At 38.6% G+C, this 22835-nt stretch overlaps 1 protein-coding gene across 1 annotated transcript in view; it reads right to left on the bottom strand.

Moving 5' to 3' along the window:
* GRM7 (glutamate metabotropic receptor 7) overlaps positions 1-22835 on the bottom strand; it is a 513800-nt gene that overhangs the window by 395394 nt on the left and 95571 nt on the right. The window contains 1 exon segment of the mRNA XM_042453709.1: positions 15991-16207. Within this exon segment, the coding sequence (XP_042309643.1) occupies positions 15991-16207 (217 nt within the window).

Genomic DNA, 22835 nt, shown 5'->3' with positions numbered 1-22835 from the left:
ACGAGATGGTGCAGTGCAACTCGGTTGATTCTCTGGGACCACTCAGTAGATTTCAATATCATCAGCTCTGATATCCTTTTAGATAGGATGTTTACTAAATTAGGTGATATGATAATGGCTCCACTATTTCCTCAAGGTAGTGCTCTACTCCTTTGATATAATCATGTGAGGCCCCACACTTGTCCCATGTGCTATTCACCAAGTATTTGAAAATGCTGAATGAGGTTACCTAGAGACTTAAAGTACAGTGCTGTCGGTATGCTGATGAAACACAGCTCTAGTTTCTAGTTTCAAGAATAATGATATTCTAATCAATCTGAAGCTGGAGAAGGTTTTCCAGTCAGGAAAAGCTTAAATTAGTACACTAGACAGAATTATGGGAAAGCATTCTACATCACCAAGGGCCTTACCATTAGCACAGACTCCCAGTATATAAACCTGAGAGATGGTTACAGAGAAAGGAAACCTGTTCCAGAATCTCTGAGTCAGACTATCTCCTGGCCAGCAGAAATGCCATCTTGTCAAGGTTTAACTTCAGCTTATTCACCTTCATCCAGAGTCATCCATCAGTTTATTCACTTTTATCCCATTATCAAGCCAATGCAACATTCAAGAGTATTAACTCTTTCTAACGTGTTATTTGAAAAAGAGTAATTAAGATGGCAAGAGCCAGTGTGGTGTAGTGGTTTTAGTGTAGGACCTGGATTCTGGAGTTTGTGGTTTGATTCCCTGCTTGGCTATGGAAACCCTCTGGGTGACCTCTCAGCCCAAAAAGCCCTGTCATAGGTTCACCATAAGGTCATTGTATGTTGGAAATGACTTGAAAGCACACAACTACAAAATTGAGATGGCCATCATCAGCATGTTAAGTGATACCTCAATTAAAAGCTTTGAAAGACTTCTCCCAGTAGCTTCACACTGATAGTGAATAACATGAAGGATATAGTAGAATCACATGAGGCTCCATTTACCAAAAAGCCATTGTGCCAAATAATGATTCACCAGGATCACTTTCTGGGTACAACTGGACAGGAAAGACTTGAATCAGTGCAAAACAGTGGGCCCACTGTAATACCACCCAAATCCCAATTCACCCAGGTGGCTCAGAAATATCCTATGACTGATCATCTCAAAAGCTGATCAAAATTTGAAAGAGACACCTAACCAGCCAGATCAGCCAAATCAACACTGGTGATGTCACAGCCAGATGTCACAGCCAAATCGCCCTAAAAAAAGCTGAAGAGGACTAATGGAGTCATGTTTCCTCTATCCAGTTTCTGCTGTAGATTCTCTATTAAGATGACCAAAGTAGATTTGGGTCCAAAGCACACTGCAGAAATAATCCAGTTTGATACTGCTTTAACTGTCCTGGCTCAATGCTAGGGAATTGTGAGAACTGCAGTTTTGTGAGACACTTAACCTTCTCTGTCAGAGAGCTCTGGTACCACAATTCCCAGGATTCCCTAGCACTGAGCCAAGACAGTTAAAAGAGTCTCAGAATGGATTGTTTCTGCAGTGTGCTTTGGACCTTGGTCTCCATTTTCTGTTAAAATGTCCAGCTGAAATGGGTCCAGATAATCACATTTGAAATGTGAGTAACTTCTCCCTGTCATTCTTTTCTCTTTCTCATTCTCTTGTATATCCTAAGCATAAAACTAAAAGGTGAAAAGTGAAAATCAAAGTAACAACTGAGAAAATATCCACTTTTAGAATCAAAAATTGGTAAACTGCATCATATTGCAATCCAAACAGAGAAAGAAGCAAAGACCCATAAAGTCTGAGACTAAACAGCTCTTCGGGAGTGTAACATTTTTAAAAATAAAATAAAATCAGAGATTCTAGTTGTATGAGAAAACATTACTAATTAACACATCTCTTCAAATATCAGTAGTTGGTTCTTCTGTGTCCACTTGCTATTGTTTATGCCAACTAAAAATCAGTGAAAAGAAAATCAGGGCATTCCATATGACAGCTAGGATGTATCTAAATTGTTTTATTATAGCAATTTGATACCATTTTAACTGAAATTAGTGTATTTGTAGTTTTGTGGGGCCAGAGGACAGTAATGCTTTAGTTCAGGATACTGCAAGAGAAGTCTAAGTATCTCATCAAATTCCAGAACTCTGTAGGATGGAGCAATTGAAGGGAAATCCCACTGGTATAACTATGCACTATAGAAACACCTCTAGTGGTAATTTAATGTACTTAAAATGGCTTGTGGGTATGTATGTACTTCTCTCTGTATGTAGTGTAGTGTAACATATGGACCCATCATGCCTCAGCATTTCTGAAAGTGCAAAAATAACAATATATAGAAGCCAAATGATAAGATATAAACAGATGCTTCAGTAAAATTTGCATAACAGATTATTATGTTGATGCCAACCAAGCTAGAATGGGGAGTACTGAAGCCAGAATCAGTATGTCATAGATCCCATGTCCTGCATATAGAAACATTAATTCAAAGCTGGAGTGTGTGGAGGAGACACTCTAAGGGGTATGTGACACCACTGCTTCCCAAACACCCAGCTTTTTGTAGAAATGGGCTGTGGCATTCACCTGCGTGCCTTTAAAATGCGAAAGCGATGGTGGGAGTGGGATGAGATTGAGTAGAAGGAGAAAGGAGAAGCCTCAGGTTTAAACATTTTTAAAAATTAATTTAAAAAAATATTCTTTAAAAACATCACATCTTATCTTCAACCACATGAAACAATTTATGATGTGCATATGATGTTGTAATTAAAATATATAATTTTAATTGTGCTTATTGTTTATGTCACAACTATTGGCATTACATTCAATGACATATGGGAGTTATGATTTATGAGTAACATTAATGCAAAAAACACTACTAAAGATACCGTTTGGCATGGTATGGGAGGAGATCAACGAGGGAGAGGATGACACCAGGTATGGGGAAAATGTGTATAATACACTCCTTGTAGGGTTTTTTCCCTACATGGGAAGACAATAGAAGCATGTGACAGATAGTAGTAACCATATAGACATAGCTATATAAATATTTAGATGTTATAGTTGTATGATAACATATGTCCTTTGTTTTTAAATAAAATAAAGATTTAAAAAAAAACAGTTGAAAAGGTGGGATGACAGGTGATGAATCAGAATTGTCTCTGCAAAAGCAGGACAATTGGACAATACACATTTCATTAGAAATAAAGGTTAATAATAATAATAATAATAATAATAATAATAATAATAATAAAGTCTCAGGCCATCCAAGTGTCACAAAGCAGGCCATTTAGAAACATAGACATTTGGGTTGTCTCAGGCTGCATCTGCACTGCTGAGACAATCCAGTTTGACACCACGTTAACTATCACGACACATTGCCATGTAGTTTATTGTGGCAAAGCTCTCTGACAGAGAGAGCTAAATGTTTCATAAAACTACAGTTACCGGAATTCCATAGCATTTAGCCATGGCAGTTAAAGTGATGCCAAACTGGATTATTTCTGCCGTGTGGATGCAGAATTCTGCAAGATTCAGATTCCGCAATTTGATATATTTCTTTATGTGCATTTGTGATGAACTGAAATGTTGTGGGCTGTCCACTCAATTCACACCATGATATCAAAATTTTTATTACATTAATCAAAACAGTGGAACATACCCCCTCGGAATGTAGTGGAGTCTCCTTCCTTGGAGGTCTTTAAGCAGAGGCTGGATGGCCATCTGAAAGGTATGCTTTGATTGAGATTTCCTGCATGGCAGGGGGTTGGACTGGATGGCCCTTGTGGCCTCTTCCAACTCTACGATTCTGTGATTCTATGATTCTGTGATAATGACTGTGGCCTCCTATCTTCAAAACACAACCTTTTCATCTCAGCCCATTGAGGTGCATGGGCAGCTCAAGCTTGTGAAAGTTTTTAAGAAAACTAAGAATTTCTACAAAAATGTTGACAACAAGCATTTTTCTTCATTGACTAAAACAAATTCCCTGAGAAAAATGGTACCTTGCATACCAACTGCTTTCTTACATGTTATAAGGAGGCTAACTAACTTAACTCTGAGCAAACTGTCAGGAGAAATTAATATCACCTGTAATGGGCCCTCTCAGACAAGTGGCAAAAAGCCAGGTTGTTTTCTCCACTGTACAGTGTATTGTACATCTGTGAAGAAAGTCCACAGCAGAAGGAATAAGGGCCTCCTCAAGGTTATCTTCATAATTATGTAGAGAGAAAGCACAGCATTCTGGAAATGGTTATAATTGTGATTCTGACCACAGCCCTACTCTGTTCATACAGCCTTTGGAGAATTAGTGAGACCAGAACGCATGAAGAACCTTATCCAAGCAACAGGTTTGAACTTCTTCAGAAAACAACACATCAAGCACACTGACTTGACTAGTGACTAGAAAACCTCAACTGAGCTACTAGCTGAGCTGAACACAATACTAGGGATCCAAACTCACCCCTTCATTCCCTGCTTCAGTTGATCTAAGACTAGGGTATGCCCAGTGGAAACTACAGAGATAGAGAAAAGGGTGCTAATGTTTACAGTGAGGTTGCATGACCAGAGATCTACTCAGAAAGATTAGCAAGTGTAAAGATGGACAACTGTCGAAGAGAAGGCACCAGGTGCATCTTATACTACAGCTCGCCGTAAGAAATGCTTTGGCTGTGTTAACATAAAACTCTTCTTCTACTTAGAATCATAGAATCATAGAGTTGGAAGAGACCCTAAGGGCCATCCAGTCCAACCCTCTGTCATGCAGGAACACAGAATCAGCCTCTGTTTAAAAAACTGCAAAGAAGGAAACTCCACCACACTCTAAAGGAATGTGCTCCACTGTCAAATAGCTCTGTCAGGAAGTTCTTCCTAATGTTGAGGTGGAATCTATTTTCCTCTAGTGTGAATCCATTGCTCTAGGTCTTATTCTCAAGAGCAGCAGAAAACAAGCTTGCTCCATCCTTAATATGACATCTCTTCAAATACTTAAACAGGGCTTAATAGCCCTGTGCCCAGGACAGAACCTTGTGGTGCCCATTGGTCAGTTCTCTCCAAGATGAAGAGGAACCATTGCTGAGCTCCCTTTGCATTTGGCCTGTCAACCAATTACAAACCCATGTAACATTTGCATTTTCTAGTCCACATTTGCCTAGCTTGTTTGCCAGAATATCATGGAGGACCTTGTCAAAGGCCTTGCTGAAATCAAGGTATCCTGTATCCACAGCATCCCCTTCTTCTACAAAGTGGATAATTTTATATGAGAGAGAGAGAGAGATAAGATTAGTCTGGTATGACATGTCTTTGAGAAACCCATGATTACTTTATCTTATTATGGCATTCCTTTCTGAATGTTCACAAACTCTCTGTTTAATTATCTGTTCTAGGTGCTAAATGTTGGGATCTTCTTTTCTTAGCAGCATATTGAGCTAACAATTATTCTTCAGTGATGACAGAACTCATACAAAAATTTAGATAGATATCGAGGGGAATTGTATTTCACCATGGTTGTCCCATGAATATTTCTCTGATGAAGTAATCTTACACAGCAAATTTTGGTTTTTCAAAACCATATCATAAAACTTCTCACACTCCATGAAACAATTTTGGTTTAGTAGTTACAAACTCTTCACTTTGTCTGGATTCAAAACTGTCTACAAAATTTTCAATGTTGATGGCTACTTCAGTAGCTAAAATATTATCTTTTTCAATGACACTAATGAATGTTTGGAATATCAACACTTCATCTTTTGCAAATGACAGCCACAATTTCAGACAGGAATCTTCAAACCATTTTTGCAACATAACAAGACATTTTTTCTTGACAAATTGACATTTATATTAAAATGACAGGACAGTCTGGAAATATGACAAAAACAGTACTCTCTCATTTAAAATGGTATGTATTATATGTGTGTGTGTGTGTGTGTGTGTGTGTGTGTTTGTGTATGTGTGTGTAAAATACACACATCTGTTCTGGACCCCCCTGAAAAAATGGAGGCTTGTGCATATTAAAACTCCATAGGCCTGAATGGCATGCACCATTGAGAATACCAGAGATCATGGATCTCAGATCTGCAAGTTAGAAGAAGTGACTGTATATGTATTATATATATATATATATATACACACACACACACACACACACACACACACACACACACACACTTTCATATGATATTGATGGTGCCCTTGCATCTGGACAAACAATGAAATATGTGTAATATTTGATTAGTTATTCAAGGAAGATCACAATAATTATTCACGCACAAATTGTCTTATTCTTACCCAGGCACTTTATTCATAGGGGCATGGGAAGTAGCCACTCAGGTTAAGACTCCCTTTTCGGGCAGCTGTTTCCCTAAAGAACAGAGGTCAGGGGAAACAGACTGCTCAGAGTCATGCAAATTCTTCAGAGATATGTTGACAAAGCAGGAATGAAAAAACAAAACAAAAAGCAAACACCATTGATCCCAGCTTGCTTCAGAAGAAAGCATTTTTAGAAGAAAGAGCATTGCATTTCATCTTCCTCAAGGAATATAAGCCCCAACGGCAGGTTGAAAGAAAGAAACAAAGCAGAAGAAATTAGGAAAAAAAATCGTATAGGAGAGACTGAATATTAGGATGTATGCTTATTAAAGGTTTTGTTCTACAAGGAAGCCCAAAGCATTTTGGCCAAAATATAATTGACTGGCCTTCTTCACGGGCCATTCAAAGAATTGGGGGGGGGGGGGGGGGGGGGGGGGGGGGGGGGAAGTAATCATATGCATCAATTATTACAATTATATGAAAGACTGAAAAGACATAAAAACCACATATGCACATATGCATTAGTCGTTTGAGGGATTGAGGGATTCCTTTTCAGCTCCTTGGCTATTAAGGTATGGGATGTTTCATCATTTCATATATCCCTAATCCCAAGCTTTTAAACATCTATAGGAAACTGTTGGTCAAAGTCATTTGGAGTTATAGGGTTTGGTGGAGTCAATATCCTAATGACATTCAGTTCTGTCTCTTGCTCTCATTGAGTTCATCGGGGTTGTACAAATGTTGGAACAGTGCCATGATGCTGTAATGCACTTGAGGAAGGCTAATAAAATGAAGCTGAATCCCAGTAAGATGGATTCTGGTGTACTGGTTGTTCTCAGGTCTGGAAATTATGGAAAAAGTCTGTCTAGGCTGGGGTTTCAGTCTCTGAGGGAGCAGATATATATTTAGGAGTACTCCCAGATTCACCTTTGTCATTACTAACCCTAGCAGACTCTCTGACTCTGATGCCATTCAGTCTGCAGGGAAGCCTGGGAGCAATCCAGATTCCTTTATCCACATTGTCACTATGATAATATTATCTCAGTTTTGTATAATTTTCCACTTCTGGCAGGCTAACTTGATGATAATTTTTTTCCAGATATTTTATTCTAGGTTTGTACACTTCCATTTTCAATAACATATTATTTTTTAAAAAAGTTAATATGCAGCTGGACCTATTGAAGGTTGTGATAACTTTTTCTGCACTTAAATATGGGGAGGGCTTAGGGTGTTGTTTATCAACAATATAGATCAGTCAATGCATGGCGTAAATAACCTAAAGGCACCAGATCCCATCTGATCTTGGAAGCTAAACATCCCTGCCTAGTATTTGAATAGGAGACTGCCAATGAATACCAGGTGTTATAGGCTACATTTCAGAGGAAGTAAGTGGCAAAAAACTTCTGAGTATTCCTTGCCTGGGAAAACCCTATGAAATTAGTTGGGTTGTCATAAATCAACTAGCTACTTGAAGACACACACACAGAGAGATCAGTGTCTGTTATCATGTGTTCACATCTGTACTTACAATCTAGTTATGCATCCTTTCTTTGTCCCATATACCATAACTATACATCAGAACAATCCGAACATTTTAAGAGTTAAAGCTTAGTCGGTTTACAGACCGCCCTTTTGGGGTGGCCTGTTCCTGCCCCTTTTCCCGCCAGATCGAGGCCTCAGCTGCCACAGCGGCAGCCTCTGAGGACCCAATCCGCCACTTTCCAGGCCATGGGGAATCAGCAAAAGGCCGCTTCCCCGCGGCCTGGAAAGGGGTGTCCTTGGGGCAGGAAGCCCCAAGGACACCTGACGGCGATGGGGACAAACAGAAAGGGGCCACTAGGCCCCTTTCTGCTTTGCGTCGCTGGCACAGCCATCTAAAGGCTGTGCCCAGTGACGCAAAGCTGGAAGGAGCTCCAAAACGGAGTTCCTTCCGGTGCTGCAGAAAGGGCGCTCCAGGCGCCCTCGTGCAGCGCCATTACATCACTTCCGCACCACTCCGTTTGGAGGTGGTGCAGTTGTGACATACCAATGGCGGCGCCCATGTGTATAGGGCGCCACCATTTTGTACGTGCTCGGCATGTTCTAGGGTTAGGGCGTCCGGAAGGGACACCCCTTCGTAACCCTATTATGTGCCGAGCACGTACTTTTTGCCCGTGCGGAATGCGCCTTAGATTCTGATTCAGCAAATACAGAAAATTCTAGCTTTGCAAATGACATTAAGCTATCTTTTCTTAATCCATACTTGAATTTCCTCAGTTCCTGTGACATTAAATCCCAAACATATTTTTCTTCAGCATTACATAAAAACACATCTAGACAAACAAGAGAATTCATGCAAATACTAGCATCCCCTGTAATGTCAACATATGGAATCTTATTTCTAAAGAGCTCTTTTTCAAAGTTTAGCATCACCACCACTGTCATTCTTAAATGGATTACATTGATGAATGTGGTACTTTTAATTACTCAGTGACAGTTTGGGGCATTTGTAATGATGCAGATGTTCTTTGACAAATGGATAATGCAGTCAATCTGCAAAGATGCAGTCACTGCTGCCACCACTACTATCATTGTACTAGATAACTAATCTGTTAAGATGCAAACCTTATGTGGCTGCTTGAGAGCAAAGCATATCCTTTCCATGACCTATTTTAGATTAAAATTTCATAGGAGGTCTAATAATTCTCATAGGAGGATGAATCCTTCAGCATATAAAGAGTTGCTCCCAGTCTTGTGTATTTATTTAGTATAATTAGCTTGAACATAAGGATGTGAGGTTTTAGATGAACTATTGACCTAGCACAGTTATCTACAAAATGCTTAGCAAAAGTAGAACATGTCACAATCACAATATGAAATACTGTCACTCCAGTGCATTCTGCACCATGGATATATCCTCCTTTGGCCTTTTGATTTCATTAGATAACACAGTCACCAAATGACAGTTTCATTTGCCAAATGACAATTTGGATTTCAGACGTGGTCATTAGCACAACAGTCAAAGCCAATGCTTAATTGCCCAAATGGAAATCCAACTGCATTTTGCTAAAAATGCCATCAGCAGAGTGAACCCTGTTCTGCACTTCGATGTAATTTTGATTCTCACTCACTAAATCTGGGAACAGAAACCATTATTGTTGGAGAGGAAGGCTAGAGTGCAGCATAGACTCTGTTCTCAAACTAGGATTGTGATATCTTCAGTGCATATGACACTCATGTCACAAATCTCCCCCATGATACAAACTTAATCATTTTGGTAATTTCTGGAATAATGTTTAGCTTCTGTTCTAGCCAATAGACAAATTTATAGCAAACGACTAAATAAAAAGTCCTTATACAAAATTCTTTCAGCCCCATCATTCCAACCTCATTGCATACTCTGGCTAGTTAGGGATGAAAGTGCTTTGCCTGTTTTAAGAAAGAAACTGCACTTTAGGCAGTGTATGACATGTATTTCTCTCATTTTCTTCTCTTTGTGGAATTAACTTTGGTGATCAAAAACCCAACTTCATTTGAGGCACATTACCCTTTTAAAATCTCTTTTAATTCAAATGTTAAAACACAGATAAGCTAACTAATTTTTTAAATAATAATAATAATACGGATTTATTTATATCCCACCCAATCACATGGAATCTGGGCGGGTTACAACAATAGAGGAAAAACGTTTAAGACAACATTAAAAGATATTAATAATGCATAGATCACAAAAAGTTATTGATGACTGTTAAGGTCATGAGACTCCCACACCATCTAATAGTCCAGATGAGAAATCTGTACTTAGGACAAAAGACCACTATTAGAACAGTGTTTGGAGAAACAGAATGGTTCCCAATCAGCAGAGGAGTTATCTCCCTACTTGTTCAAGTTGTATGCACAGAATATAATAAGAAAAGCAAGTTTAGGCTCAGAAGAAGAAGTGAAGACAAAAGGAAGGAACAGCAATCTTAGGCCCGGTACAGACCGCCGATTTCAGGTGGCCAGGGGCCAATTCTAGGATTCTGGAGCATGCAGCATGCAGTTTTTCCAGGTTATTTTTGGTCCAGAGGGACACTGCGGATTTGACTGCTGCAGCGTCCCTCTGGAGGAAAACTGGGCACCTTCAACCGGCCTCTTTGAGGCAGGCTGGAGAGCCCTTTAGATATTCAGACAATAGCATATTACTAGCGGAAAATATCATGGACTTGGAACAATTAGTAATGAAGGTCAAAGATGAAAGTGCAAATGCAGATTTAATGCTGAACATACAAAACCAAAAATAATGGCCATGGAAAAAAGGCATACATCCAACCTAGGCATTGAGGAAATAAAAATAATGAAAGAGTTCCTGTGCCTAAGATCAAACATGGATCAGAATGGTGACTGCAGTCAAGAAATAAAAAGAAGACTAGGAATGGGAAGGGCAGCCATGAAAAAACTAGATAAGATCCTAAAGAGTAAAGATATATAACTTAGCACTAGAGTTAGAATCGTCCAAGGCAATGTATTTCCCATCACCATGTATGGATGTAAGAGCTGGACAGTGAAAAATGTAGATAGAAGAAAATAAATTCATTTGAGATGTGGTGCTGAAGAAGAGTGCTGAGGATACCATGGACAGCCAAAAAGGCACACAAATGGGTCCTTGAATAGATCAAGCCTGAAATCTCCCTGGAAGCCAAAATGATCAAACTGAGGGCATCATACTTTGGCCACATCATGAGAAGGCAGGACTCATTAGAAAAGGCAACAATGCTAGGAAAGGTTGAAGGTAGTAGAAAGAGGGGAAGACCACACGCCAGACGGATAAACTCAATCAGGAAGGTCACAGGTCTGAGTTTTCAGGACCTAAGCAGAGCAATGGATGACAGGGGATCTTGAAGACAACAACTATAACAAAATCAATCAATTTTATTAATGTTTAAGCCAAAGGCCATTTGCATGATATTATGAAATGCTCCATTAAATAACTAATATCCGAATTTTATACATTAAACATAATAAAATTCCAGACAATTAACTAAAACAACATTAAAAACAACTTCAAAAATTAGATAAGATCATCCCCATGGCAATCAACTGCAATGTTTGCTATAACTCATGCCCGAATTTTGATTGCTGCTAAGGCAAACAATGAAACCTTATAAGTTACCTTAGAATCTATATCAGTGTCATGCCCAGCCTGGAAGATGGCTTGGAGGACTCAGAGGATGAGCTAGAGCCTCTGGGATCTGAACCTATAATGGAGGAGCCAGAGCCCCAGGGGCTTGAACCTGTAATGGAGGAGCCAGAGGCTGGCCCTAGTTCTGCTGGAGCAGAGTCTATGGCCCCTCCAGAGGTTCAGCAGTCAAGTTTGCCTGGAGCCGAGGCTGTGGACATGGAGGAGGATCTGGGCAGTGTGCCTACCTTCAATGAGCGTCGAGCAGAAAGAGAGGGCCTTCGAAGATCTCGGAGGCTTTATCAGAAGCGTCTTCGTAATCAGGCACAGCTGAAGGCCAGCTCCTTGCCTTCTTAAGCACCTGGAGCATGTGTGGTTCTTTGCCAGTGGATATCTGACTCTTTTAGGGGAAAGACTCTGTCTCTGGCTCCTTGGCTTCTTGTCTTGAATACCCAGAAACCTTGACCTTGGACTGCTTCATCGACCTGCCTATCTGTTACCCTGAACCTCGGACCGTCTGACAATTCTCTTGGTAATCCCTTTTGGTAAAGCTACTGCAACTCTCTAGGACTGTGTGGCTTACACTGACTTTGCTGTGCTGGGAGGGGGTTGTTTGTTTGAGAACTAGCTGCCTTATCAGCCCTTTGGCTGCTTTCCCGGACAATCAGACAAGAGATAAAAAATCTTTTCAGAGGTAGTATTGGGCTGTAAATTGGACAAAATAGATCCCATAAATTTAATTCTGGCTCAATATATAGTGAGCAAAAAAGCAGATAATGAGGCAAATCCTCGATTTCTGGTGCTCCACAGATACATAAATGGGAATCCTTAGGTGTGTGTGAATATCTGCCAACAATCATGGCTGAGGGCATTATTTGAAAACGGAGAGCTGTAAAAGCCTGCCATACTTTGGGAATGTAAGTTTCCCTAGGTAAACAGCCATCTGGTGGTCCAGTTTATATAATCTAAACCATCTGGAAAATTTCGAATTGTTAATAGCTTGTCTATCCAGATACACACCCTGGTTAAAAATGTATTCACAAAGCTTCTCTCTTGAATTCCAGATAGAAGGGTTTTCAATTAGAGCGGGATATGATTCAAGCAACCTATGGTATCTTAATCTCCAAACTTTGCAGCTTGGTAAATGTTGGAAACATAACTTAGGAAAAACCTTAACTGGAGAATCTTTTACAGATCTCCAGTAATTAAATAAAATGAAATGAATAGGAGCTCTGATGGAAGGAAGCCAACCTCTGCCCGAACCAAAGCTGCAGGCATGCCAGGTGGAAGTATAAGCAATTTCTTGAAAAATGTATTCTGGGGGGCCTCCAGTTTGACCAGTTGGGAATCATCCCATCCCCACACAGCAGCGCCATAAAGGATCTGGGCTATAACTATACTCTGGAATATTTTTAGAGCTGGTGTGACCAGATGACCCCCTGCCTGGTTGTAAAATCTAAGAATTGCTCCAATAGATCTCACAGCCACTGCTCTACTAGCTTCTATGTGGGACTTCCAGGAGAGGTTTTCTGTAAAGTAAATGCCAAGATAACTTAAATTCTCAGCATTGTTCGATCTGATGACCATTAATAGAGCAACGTATAACAAAATAAAAACACTATACTTCCCCTACTGAATGTTTCAACATACTGAAAAACTAAATTTCTCCTTAAATAAAAAGGTCTTTACCTGCCAGAGGACAGACAATAGGGATGGGGCCGACTAAATCGCCCAGGGAATAGAGTTCCAAAACGTGGAAGCAGCAACCAAGAAAGCTCTCTTTCATATCCTCAAAAGACATCCATGGAGCAGGTTCTGAGAGAAAGACTTCATCTACACATCTCAAAGCAGAAGCAGGCTTATATGGAGAGGCAGGATTAGTTAAAAGATGTCTAACATCATCTATCTATCTATCTCTCTATCTATCTATCTATCTATGTTTGCACTGCATTTATTCTTCCACAGGAGGCTAGGCTTGCCCCTACCTGCCTTCCTTTCATCGTTAAGCAAAATTGGTTTTATTTTACAGGCTCATGGGGTGGGTTTTATATAGTGTGTTTGTTATATGGGGTGTATATTATAGTTTTTAATGCATGCAATATTATACTGTTTTTATTAGATGTTGTTAATTGTTTTTAAAACTTTTATTGTTGAAGTCTTTTAAAAAATGTTTTTGTTTATGAGCTGTCTTGTGTCCCTTATTTCAGTTGCTTCCGCTAAGACTTTGGTTCATGCCCTGGTTATCTCTCACCTTGACTATTGCAACATTCTTCTGATGCTGCTTCCTTTGTCCCACCTTAATCCCTTGGTTTCCATTCAACATTCTGCTGCTAGGATTATCTTTTTGGCTCGCTGTTTTTATCACACCACTCCACTTCTGACATCTCTACACTGGCTGCCCATCCCTTACAGCAGGGGTCGGCAACCTAGAGCCCGCGGGCCGGATCTGGGCCGGCAAGGCCTTGGGACTGGCCCCAGCCCGGTCCTGCCGCTGATTGCCATCCCCGCCGCAGCTTCTGCACTGCTCCGGGCGCCATTTTGAGTTCGGCCCCCCAGTTGTCTGAGGGACAGCAACCCGGCCCCTGGCTCAAAAAAGTTGCCTACCCCTACCTTACAGGATCCAGCATAAACTTTTTCTTTTAACCTTCAAAGTCCTACATAATTTACCCCTTCCCCTTATTTATCAGTTCTCATCTCATTTTGCCATCCCCTATGATCTAGGGGATCAGGACTCCTCACCCTGTCAAGAGTTTCTTCCTCCCTAGTTTGGATCCGTCCTTTTTTGTTTGCCATGCATTCTTTGAACCGCCTCCCCAATCACCTGTGGATTACTACTTCTTTAATTAATTTCAAGTCTGAACAAAAGACTTTTCTGTTTTCTGAAGCTTTCCAGACTGTAGTTTGATGTTCTGTGATAATCTAGACTAATGATGGATTAGTTGTTTGTAGTTTTATAGTTTTATAGTTGTATTTTAATGAGATAAATTGCTAGTTACTGTATTTTATTTTATATTTTATGACTCTTAGATTGTATGTCATCGGCAGGTTTTATGTTGCTTTAGTGACTTTGTGAATGTCATGTAAAACTTACTGCATTATATAAATGAATAAATATTCCTCCAGAACATCTACAGCCAGAGGAACGCTGAGTCTCGAGGCTCCTCCATTCCACTGTTTCCACCTGGGACTGAGAAGCTGCCTGAGGCAAGGCACCAGAAGGCAGGGACTGAGGGGGAGGCGGCATATTCAAAAAGCCGTCCTCCATCCTCCAGAACATCTCCCTTGTTATCATATTTTGCTGTTTTGTATTTATATTACACTGTAACTTTTTACCGCCAGGGTAGGGTTGAATATTGTTAGTAGATTAATATGTTATGTACCAATTATTATTAAGTTATGTATTTTGGATTTTATTTTTTGCATTGCTATGTCTGTACCTTGGATTACGTTTGCTTTATTTTTTTATACTTAATTTGTTTAATTATTATTGGAGTATGTTTTGTATTTAACTTTTATACTTATTTAACTTGTGCTGTATTCTTTTACTTACTTACTTATTGCATTTATATTGCTTATTATATTTGTTTAATTATTGGTTATGTGATTGGGAAGGGATTATTTTGTATTTTATTGAATTTTATTGTATTTTCTTTGTATTGTATTTCTCTTATTGCTGTTAGCCGCCCGGATTCCTCATGATTGGGCGGGATACAAATAAATCTACATTATTATATATTATTAATTAATTAATTAATTAAATAATGCTAGTCTAAATTTCCATTACATCATTGCAAAAGAGTGTAAATAGGCCACATTCTTTATACATAAAGGAAATGATGGAGCTCAAATAGATACAGATAGGCCTCAAGGCAAATTAACCAATCTTCCACTAAACCCTAACATTCCAGTAAAAGACACAGCAAAATTCCTCAGCAGATCTATCAAAATGGGAAAGATTCTCAAGCCATAAATCTATGAAAACCACTGATTTATCTGAAATTTTACACTGTTGAGCTCGGTCTTCAGACAAATATAAGCAATCCTAGGATATAAAGTATGCAACAACCAGACATCTCTAGGCTTCCACACACATTGTATGAAAATTCCACACACATTGTATGCTGCCACTTCAGAACTAATAAAGTTTGATCCCTCAACCTTTCATCCCCACATTGCTCCATCTGATTTTTTTTTTTTTTTAATGTCTCATACTACTTGAAAGAGAGATGAGAATTGTCTGGTACAAAGTTTATATCTAAGAAATTGCTAGCTTCAGAATAGTTTCTGGCTGTGAAGAGATAAGAACTAGTACCGTATTTTAACACTGGGGCACCATAAACATGATACTACTTCTCTGTTATATCTTCCTCCAGCAGAACATTAATGCCATTTAGTATTCAGATACATGGATGTGAGGTTGTTTTTTTTCTTGAAAACATTTTTATATAAGTTGGGAAGAAGAGCATGGGAGAGCTACTACATTAGAATTATAAAGGTGTGAAACAATGTTAATAACACAATGTTCATGGTGAGGGAGACTAAATAGTGTTGTTGCAATATTTCTTCTCACCTACCTGACTCTCTGGAAAGTTGTATAAAAGATTCCATGCCTTTTTCTCCATAACTTCCTTCAGAAGCCAATGTGGAGACATAAGTCCACCCCAAAGCTCTCACAATGTCCACCATAGCCTGTGCTTGGAAGGAATCTGGAGGAACCACCCGTGAGAAGAAGTCGTAGCGCCGGTCATCACTTAATTCTGGAGCAGTTGAAGCATAACTTATTTGAGGTATCTGTAGGGAGAAGAACGGTTATCTGGAGTTATAAACTGAAAAATTACAAACACACACACACACACAAACCAATTAGCTTGAGCTGTAATACAATTAGCCTTCCCAGTGCCCATCTGTTACTTTTTATCTTCGTCAGTGCCTAAATGAAAGTCAATGAAGCCATCATTCAAATGTTTTTCATTCTGTGAATACTAATTGGCCAATTAAACTATTATCAGTCCTGCCCTCATGCAAAACTTTCATGAACTTCTTTGATAAAGAATAAGTTAAAATGCCTGGGATTAGCTGCAGGGATAAGCCCTAGATAGGTTTAGCCCTACGAGTAAATTTTATGTCTGTTTATTGCCAGAATTTGATCAGAGTTTTCTCTGTTTGCAAACTTCTCTGTTGATCTGACTCTCCGTCACTGGTCCAAAACGCACTGCAGAAATAATCCAGTTTGAGACCACTTTAGCTGGCCTGGTTCAGTGCTAGGGAATCCTGGGAACTGTAGTTTGTTGTGGCACTAGAGCTATCTGACAAAGAAGGCTAAATGTCTCACTAAACTGTAGTTCCTAGAATTCCTAGCATTGAGCCAGGGCAGTTAAAGCAATTATTTAATAGATTATTTCTGCAGTGTGTTTTGGACCACTGCAATTTAACACCAGCATATATCCCCTTTTATAACTTTTCTTCTCACCTATCTCTGGTATAAACATTGCATTCCAATGAGAATTATTATTATTATTATTATTATTATTATTATTATTAACCTTTATTTATAAAGCGCTGTAAATTTACACAGCGCTGTACATACTAATAAGACTAATAAGAGGACTGGTCTCACTTCATCAGCCACTACTATCTCAAATATTTTAAATGTTATCTTATAATCAATTGTTATAATTCATTGAAAACATTTAATATCAAAACAATAGTCTCATGTACAGAAAAAAACAGGCGCAATCATATACATCCAGAAATTCTGGCTGATAAATACAGGGCATAAATACATAGGTCATCATGTGAGTTACAGTATGTCTTATCAACTTATTACTTCATTAAAAAAATTATGTTATGTCATAATCATCAGTGTATCATATATTTTTTATTCTGTTTCTAGAGAACATGCGGCTTCTTCCTACGTTAATACATTAAATAAACCAAAACCAAACCACTTCAAAATTGGCTGTATTTCCTTTTTTTTCTCTGTTATATTTCATTTGATAGGTTACAGTTTCCAAAAGGGCCACCAATAACAGCCTGTTCTGTCATGTCCTTAATGACAATTTTTGTGACAATTTCACCCCTTGGGTGATGAAGCCTCTGAACAGTTAACCAACTGTAATACCAATTTGTTGGTAAGCTATAACATGTTCAAGAAGCAATGAAGGGCACTGGAATATTGATTGGAAATCAATGAAATCCTGAACAAATCAACTTTAGCTTCTGAGATTACACCAGATGCCCCCATCTGTATTCAGGTTTTACTGTGCATACATAACGGCTAGATTGTCTTTCTTTTTCAACAAAGGAGAGATGATGAATTTCACACTTGTGCATGATTTCATCAACATTTACATGCTCACAAAGATCCTTTAAGGGTACTAATAATCTCACAATATTTCTTTTGCAACATTTCGCAACTCACTGAATCTTGTTTGGTTTAACAACTCAGTCATGTTTTTTGTTTGTCAATGAGCCACTACACTGGAAGAATCTTGTGAATCAGCCCACATCCCACCCACAAAATTCAGTGTTTCTGGAACCTATTTACCAAGCATAGATTCCCAGACCTTCAGGCATATTTGTACAAGAAGTTCTAACTAAGATCAATCCATTCTGCGTTGCTGCTCATACTCTTCCTTGCATTTGCATCTTTGGTTGGAACAGAAATTGGAGTGAATTGTCAAATAAAGAACATAAGGATATTTCCTATCCAGCAAATAAGTTACATTCACCAACATAGTTTGTCTAGTCTCAATAACTTTCTATCATTCACAATTGTTGCTGTTAACTGCCTTGAAGTTGACTTTGCCCTATGATGACCCCCTCCAAGTTACCCTATCTTCAACAACCCTGCTTAGCTCTTACAAATTCAAAGCCATGGCTTTTCTGACTAAGTCTTCCCATTTGGTATATGGTCTTCTTCTTTTCCTATTGCCCTCAAATTTACCAAGCATTATTGTCTTTCCAAGTTAGTTCTTTTTTCTCATGACATGGCCAAAATACAACTTCAGTTTAGTCATCTTTACTTCTAGGAGTCCAGGCTGTATTTGCTCTAGGGCCCATTTATTGGTCTTTTTAGCAGTCTATGGTATATACAGAACTCTTCTTCAGCACCACACCTCAAATGAGTTGATTTTTCTTCCTTTCTTTTTCATTCACAGTAACCAAAAGGAAAAGAGGGAGGAAACATAAAGCAAAAGAGGAAAGCAAGCAAACTCTTTGAAGGAAAACTCCTTTGAAATATTCATCCCCCCTGTTTCTTTGTCACATTAATGGCAACTCTCTTCCACCCCTGAATGCCCCTGGGAATGATTCAACATCATTTCATCACATTGTAGCATTAACCCTGGAATAATTTTGTCCCCAAAAATATTCCCAAAAGTGAAAAGGTTTTAAGAAAGAAAGAAAGAAAGAAAAATGGTTCCCACCAGCTCGCTCTCACATACTCCCACCCCCCAACTCTCCCTCTGTGAGAGTGTATTCAGTAGTGTCACCAATTTGGTCTAACATTTCCTGCAAACTTTGCAGGAACTTTTGTAAGCTATATCAATGGCATCTCCATAATCTCTGTTCCCTAAAGGATCCTTCCTATTCTCTTGTAAACAGTCACTATCTCATATGCACAAAGTAAACAACATCTGTGCCCAACTACATACATATATAAACACATGCATCTATATATGAGAGCAAACATGGCATAGTGGTTTGAGTGCTGGATTATGAAGCTAGCAACCACAGTTTGATTCCCAGCTGGACCATGAAACGCACTGGGTGACCTTGTGCAAGTAACATGCTCTCATGGGGAAAGGTAATGGCAAACCTCCTCTGCACAAATCTTCCAAGAAAACCATATGACAGGCTTTAGAGTTACCATAGGTCAGAGGCAATAGGCACATAACAAATGTATATATATTAAGGCATGAATTTACAGGACCTATGCAGAGCAGTGGAAAATATGGAGTCTTGGAAATGTCTCATCCACAGGATTACCATGAGCTGGGATTAACTTGAGGGCAGTTAACAGCAACAATGTGTGTGTGTGTGTTGTTGTTGTTGTTGTTGTTGTTGTTGTTAACAACTCCAAGACTCCCTATCTTCCACTGATCAACTTAGGTCTTGTGAGCTCCTTAATACAGTCTATCCATCTAGAATGTGATCTTCCTCTCTTTCTACTTCCTTCCAACTTTCCTAGCATTATTTTTTTCCCAGTGAGTCACTCCGTCTCATAATGTGACCAATGTATGACAACGTCAACTTGATCATTTTGGCTTACAGGGAGATTTCAGGCTAGATCTGTTCTAGGACCCATTTGTTTGTCTTTTTGGGTCACCATTATATCCACAGTACTCTTCTCCAGTCACCTATCTCAAATAAATTGATTTTCTTCCTATCTGCTTTCCTCACTGTCCAGCTCTCACAACTATACATGGTAATAGGGAAAACAATGTCTTGTATGATTCGAACTTTCATGATGAGTTGTATATTTTTACATTTAAGTATCTTTTCTAATTCTTTCCTTGCTGCCCTTCCCATTCCTAGTCTTCTTATTTCTTGACTGCACTTCCCATTCTGATCAATTTTTGACTCAAGTTGCAGGAACTCTTTTACTATCTCAATTTCTTCATTGTCTAGGTTGTATCTGTGTAGATCTTCAGTGATCGTTATTTTTGTTTACTTTATGTTGAGCAGTAAGCCTGCCTTTTCACTTTCTTTTTTCAAAATCTTTCTTAGTAGTTGTTCCAAGTCTGTGATATTTTCTGCTAGTTGTATGGTGTCAACCGCATATCTCAGATAATTTATATTCCTTCCTCCTCTCTTCACCACTGCTCTTCTGTATCCAAGCCTGCTCTTCATATGATACTTTCTGCATACAAATTGAACATATAGGATGAGAGGATGCAGCCTTGCCTTACTCCTTAGCCAATTGGGAATCATTCAGTTTCTCCATATTCTGATGTAACAGTAGCCTCTTGTGCTAAGTACTGTATGTATGGCCAACATGGCTGCCCCTGCATATGTCTGAAATGTCCTCTTGCTTTCATCAGTGAAATGTTGATGCACATCCTTTATTCTTACCTGCTGGCATTCTTGGTTCTTTCATTTGTGAGGCAACTTAATGTAATGATAGGATGATGAGGAAGACAGGGGCAAAGAAGACTGTGGATAGCTACTGCTAAACTGAGCTAATTATAAAATAAGCCAAACTTCATAGGGAATCTGGCATGGTTCATAATCATTCCTAATTCTCAACGCTGAAAGAAAGTGTTTCTAGGCTGTCTCATTTCCAAATGTTGGCACCAACCCTAGCTGAGAATACTTTTTAAAACATTTGGAAAGCCTTATTCTATTCTTTGGAAGCTGGCAAAAAAATAACATTATTACCTTAATTATCCAATACCATATACAACGCAGGCACACCCAATGGTACAGCTTAATTTGGCATTATGTACCTAGGCAGAAAGGAGCCAAGTAAAGGCACTAAACTCTCATGACTAGGAGGAGAAATAAGCAACAATTCAGTATATCTACTAGTCTATCAAGTAGATCTAACAATCTATTAGATTCTCAGCTTCTACAGTTGAACCAGGAATTGGGGCATACGTTATTAAGTAAGCTAGTAAAACAAGGAAGAGTCTATAACTGCTTTATAAAAACAATATATCTAGAACCATTATGTGTGAACACTTTCCCATAAAACTTCAATCAGTTTTAACAAAAAGTATGTCAACCTCCTATTCAGTTGGGGAAACCATTCTGAAATAACTTTATTTTAATGCTACTGGTCACAAGAGACAGTGCAAATGCTACTTCACCCTACAGCCATATTATAGATATTTCTATTCTTCTTACATTAGGTATTTGCACCTAGTGTAATGTACCTTTATCTGTAAGGTGAAACCACAACCACAAAAAGCTACTTCTTGAGCTTAGTTGGCTCTCTTCTGAAAGCTGAATTCCTTTTATATGGTGAACACCTTTCAATATTAAGGTTAAAATCCATAAACCACATAGTGGAGGACAATTTGTTTGAATGTCTTTAAAGCTACTTTAATACCACACAATTTTTTTTTAAAAAAATGCAGACTGAGAGTATTTTTAACCTTGAACTGCAAAGTTCCCAGTATGCATTCTACTTTCTTTAAAGAATAAACACCAATAACAGAAGACTTCTTCAAATACTTTTGCTCTGTGTTTGATTCTGCAGAGATCCTATGTTTAAAGCATCACACCCTGCTGACACAGGAATGACAAGGACATCAACAAATTCAGCATTACCAAGGCTTTGCTTCAGGATTAAAGGAGAATGAGAAGAGAGGCTGACAAGGAGACAGAATTTGTTTAAGTATGAGAGCAGGAGGAAGAATCTTGGCTAATGCACAATTTTTTAAAAAATTATTCAAGAAGCTCTGAACCATAAATCCATTATATAAGCACTGTAGGACTGGTATGTAATGGTGTCCTGGTGTGATCATTCAGTCTTAAAGCTCCATTGTGTCACTTCAGCTGTCAACAGCAGTTCTCACCAAGAACTCTAAGCAGGGTTCAGCTCACACTTTTTTTTGAAAGATATGCCAATTGTTCATGTTTTCCAATTTTTATAGCAGTATATATTACAATATATCATCGTCATCATCCTCATTGTTTCATTTTCCTTCAAAAACCAAGATTACATTTAAATTTTAAAAATAAAGACAAATAAAGACATAAAGATAAATAAAGACATTCTTGTGCCGGCAGGCCTTTGCAAACCGATAAGGGCTGGGGATGTTGTCCTAATAAAATGTTAAGGTTTATATTTTTAACACATTCTACTTCATAACTGTTTTAACTTTTTAAATTGTTTGTTTTTTAATTAATATTTATATTTTTAATGTTGTATTATTTTTAAATAGTATTGCTTTAACTCTGCTGTTTGCCACCTTGGGTCCCTGAATTGGGAAAAAGGCGGGATATAATAAAATAAAATAATAAAATTAAATAAAATAATTTTAAATAGTTTTTATTCCCTCATACTTCCAAAGAACACATGGAGCAGGAGGAAAAGATGGGAAAGTTTGTAACGTGTTCCACCAGCCCAGGCAGAAACCCACCGCCACTTCTGATCTATCCTCTGTCTTCACATGTTTCCAAATGCTTTTCAATTGTCCCAGTTTCTCTCTCCTCCTCCCATCTCTCCCTTTCAGCTTATTTCAGTTACTGCAAACTGAATTCAAAATGCACAAATAGTTTGTACTCAATTAACTCAGCAGAGGAAGAGGAAAGGCAAATCTTGCTCTTCCCAGTAGGCTCAGGCAAAAACAAAACAAAAACCTGCTACAGTCTCTCCTGTGCTTGTGTCTTCTTCCTCATCAATAACTTTTGTCATCTTGACCACATTCTGATGTTGTTTGACCATGTGTCTCCTGGCTTGCATCTGTGA

The sequence above is a fragment of the Sceloporus undulatus genome, chromosome 2 (genome assembly GCF_019175285.1).
Source record: "Sceloporus undulatus isolate JIND9_A2432 ecotype Alabama chromosome 2, SceUnd_v1.1, whole genome shotgun sequence".
Taxonomy (NCBI): domain Eukaryota; kingdom Metazoa; phylum Chordata; class Lepidosauria; order Squamata; family Phrynosomatidae; genus Sceloporus; species Sceloporus undulatus.
This window is presented reverse-complemented; position numbering and strand designations above follow the sequence as displayed.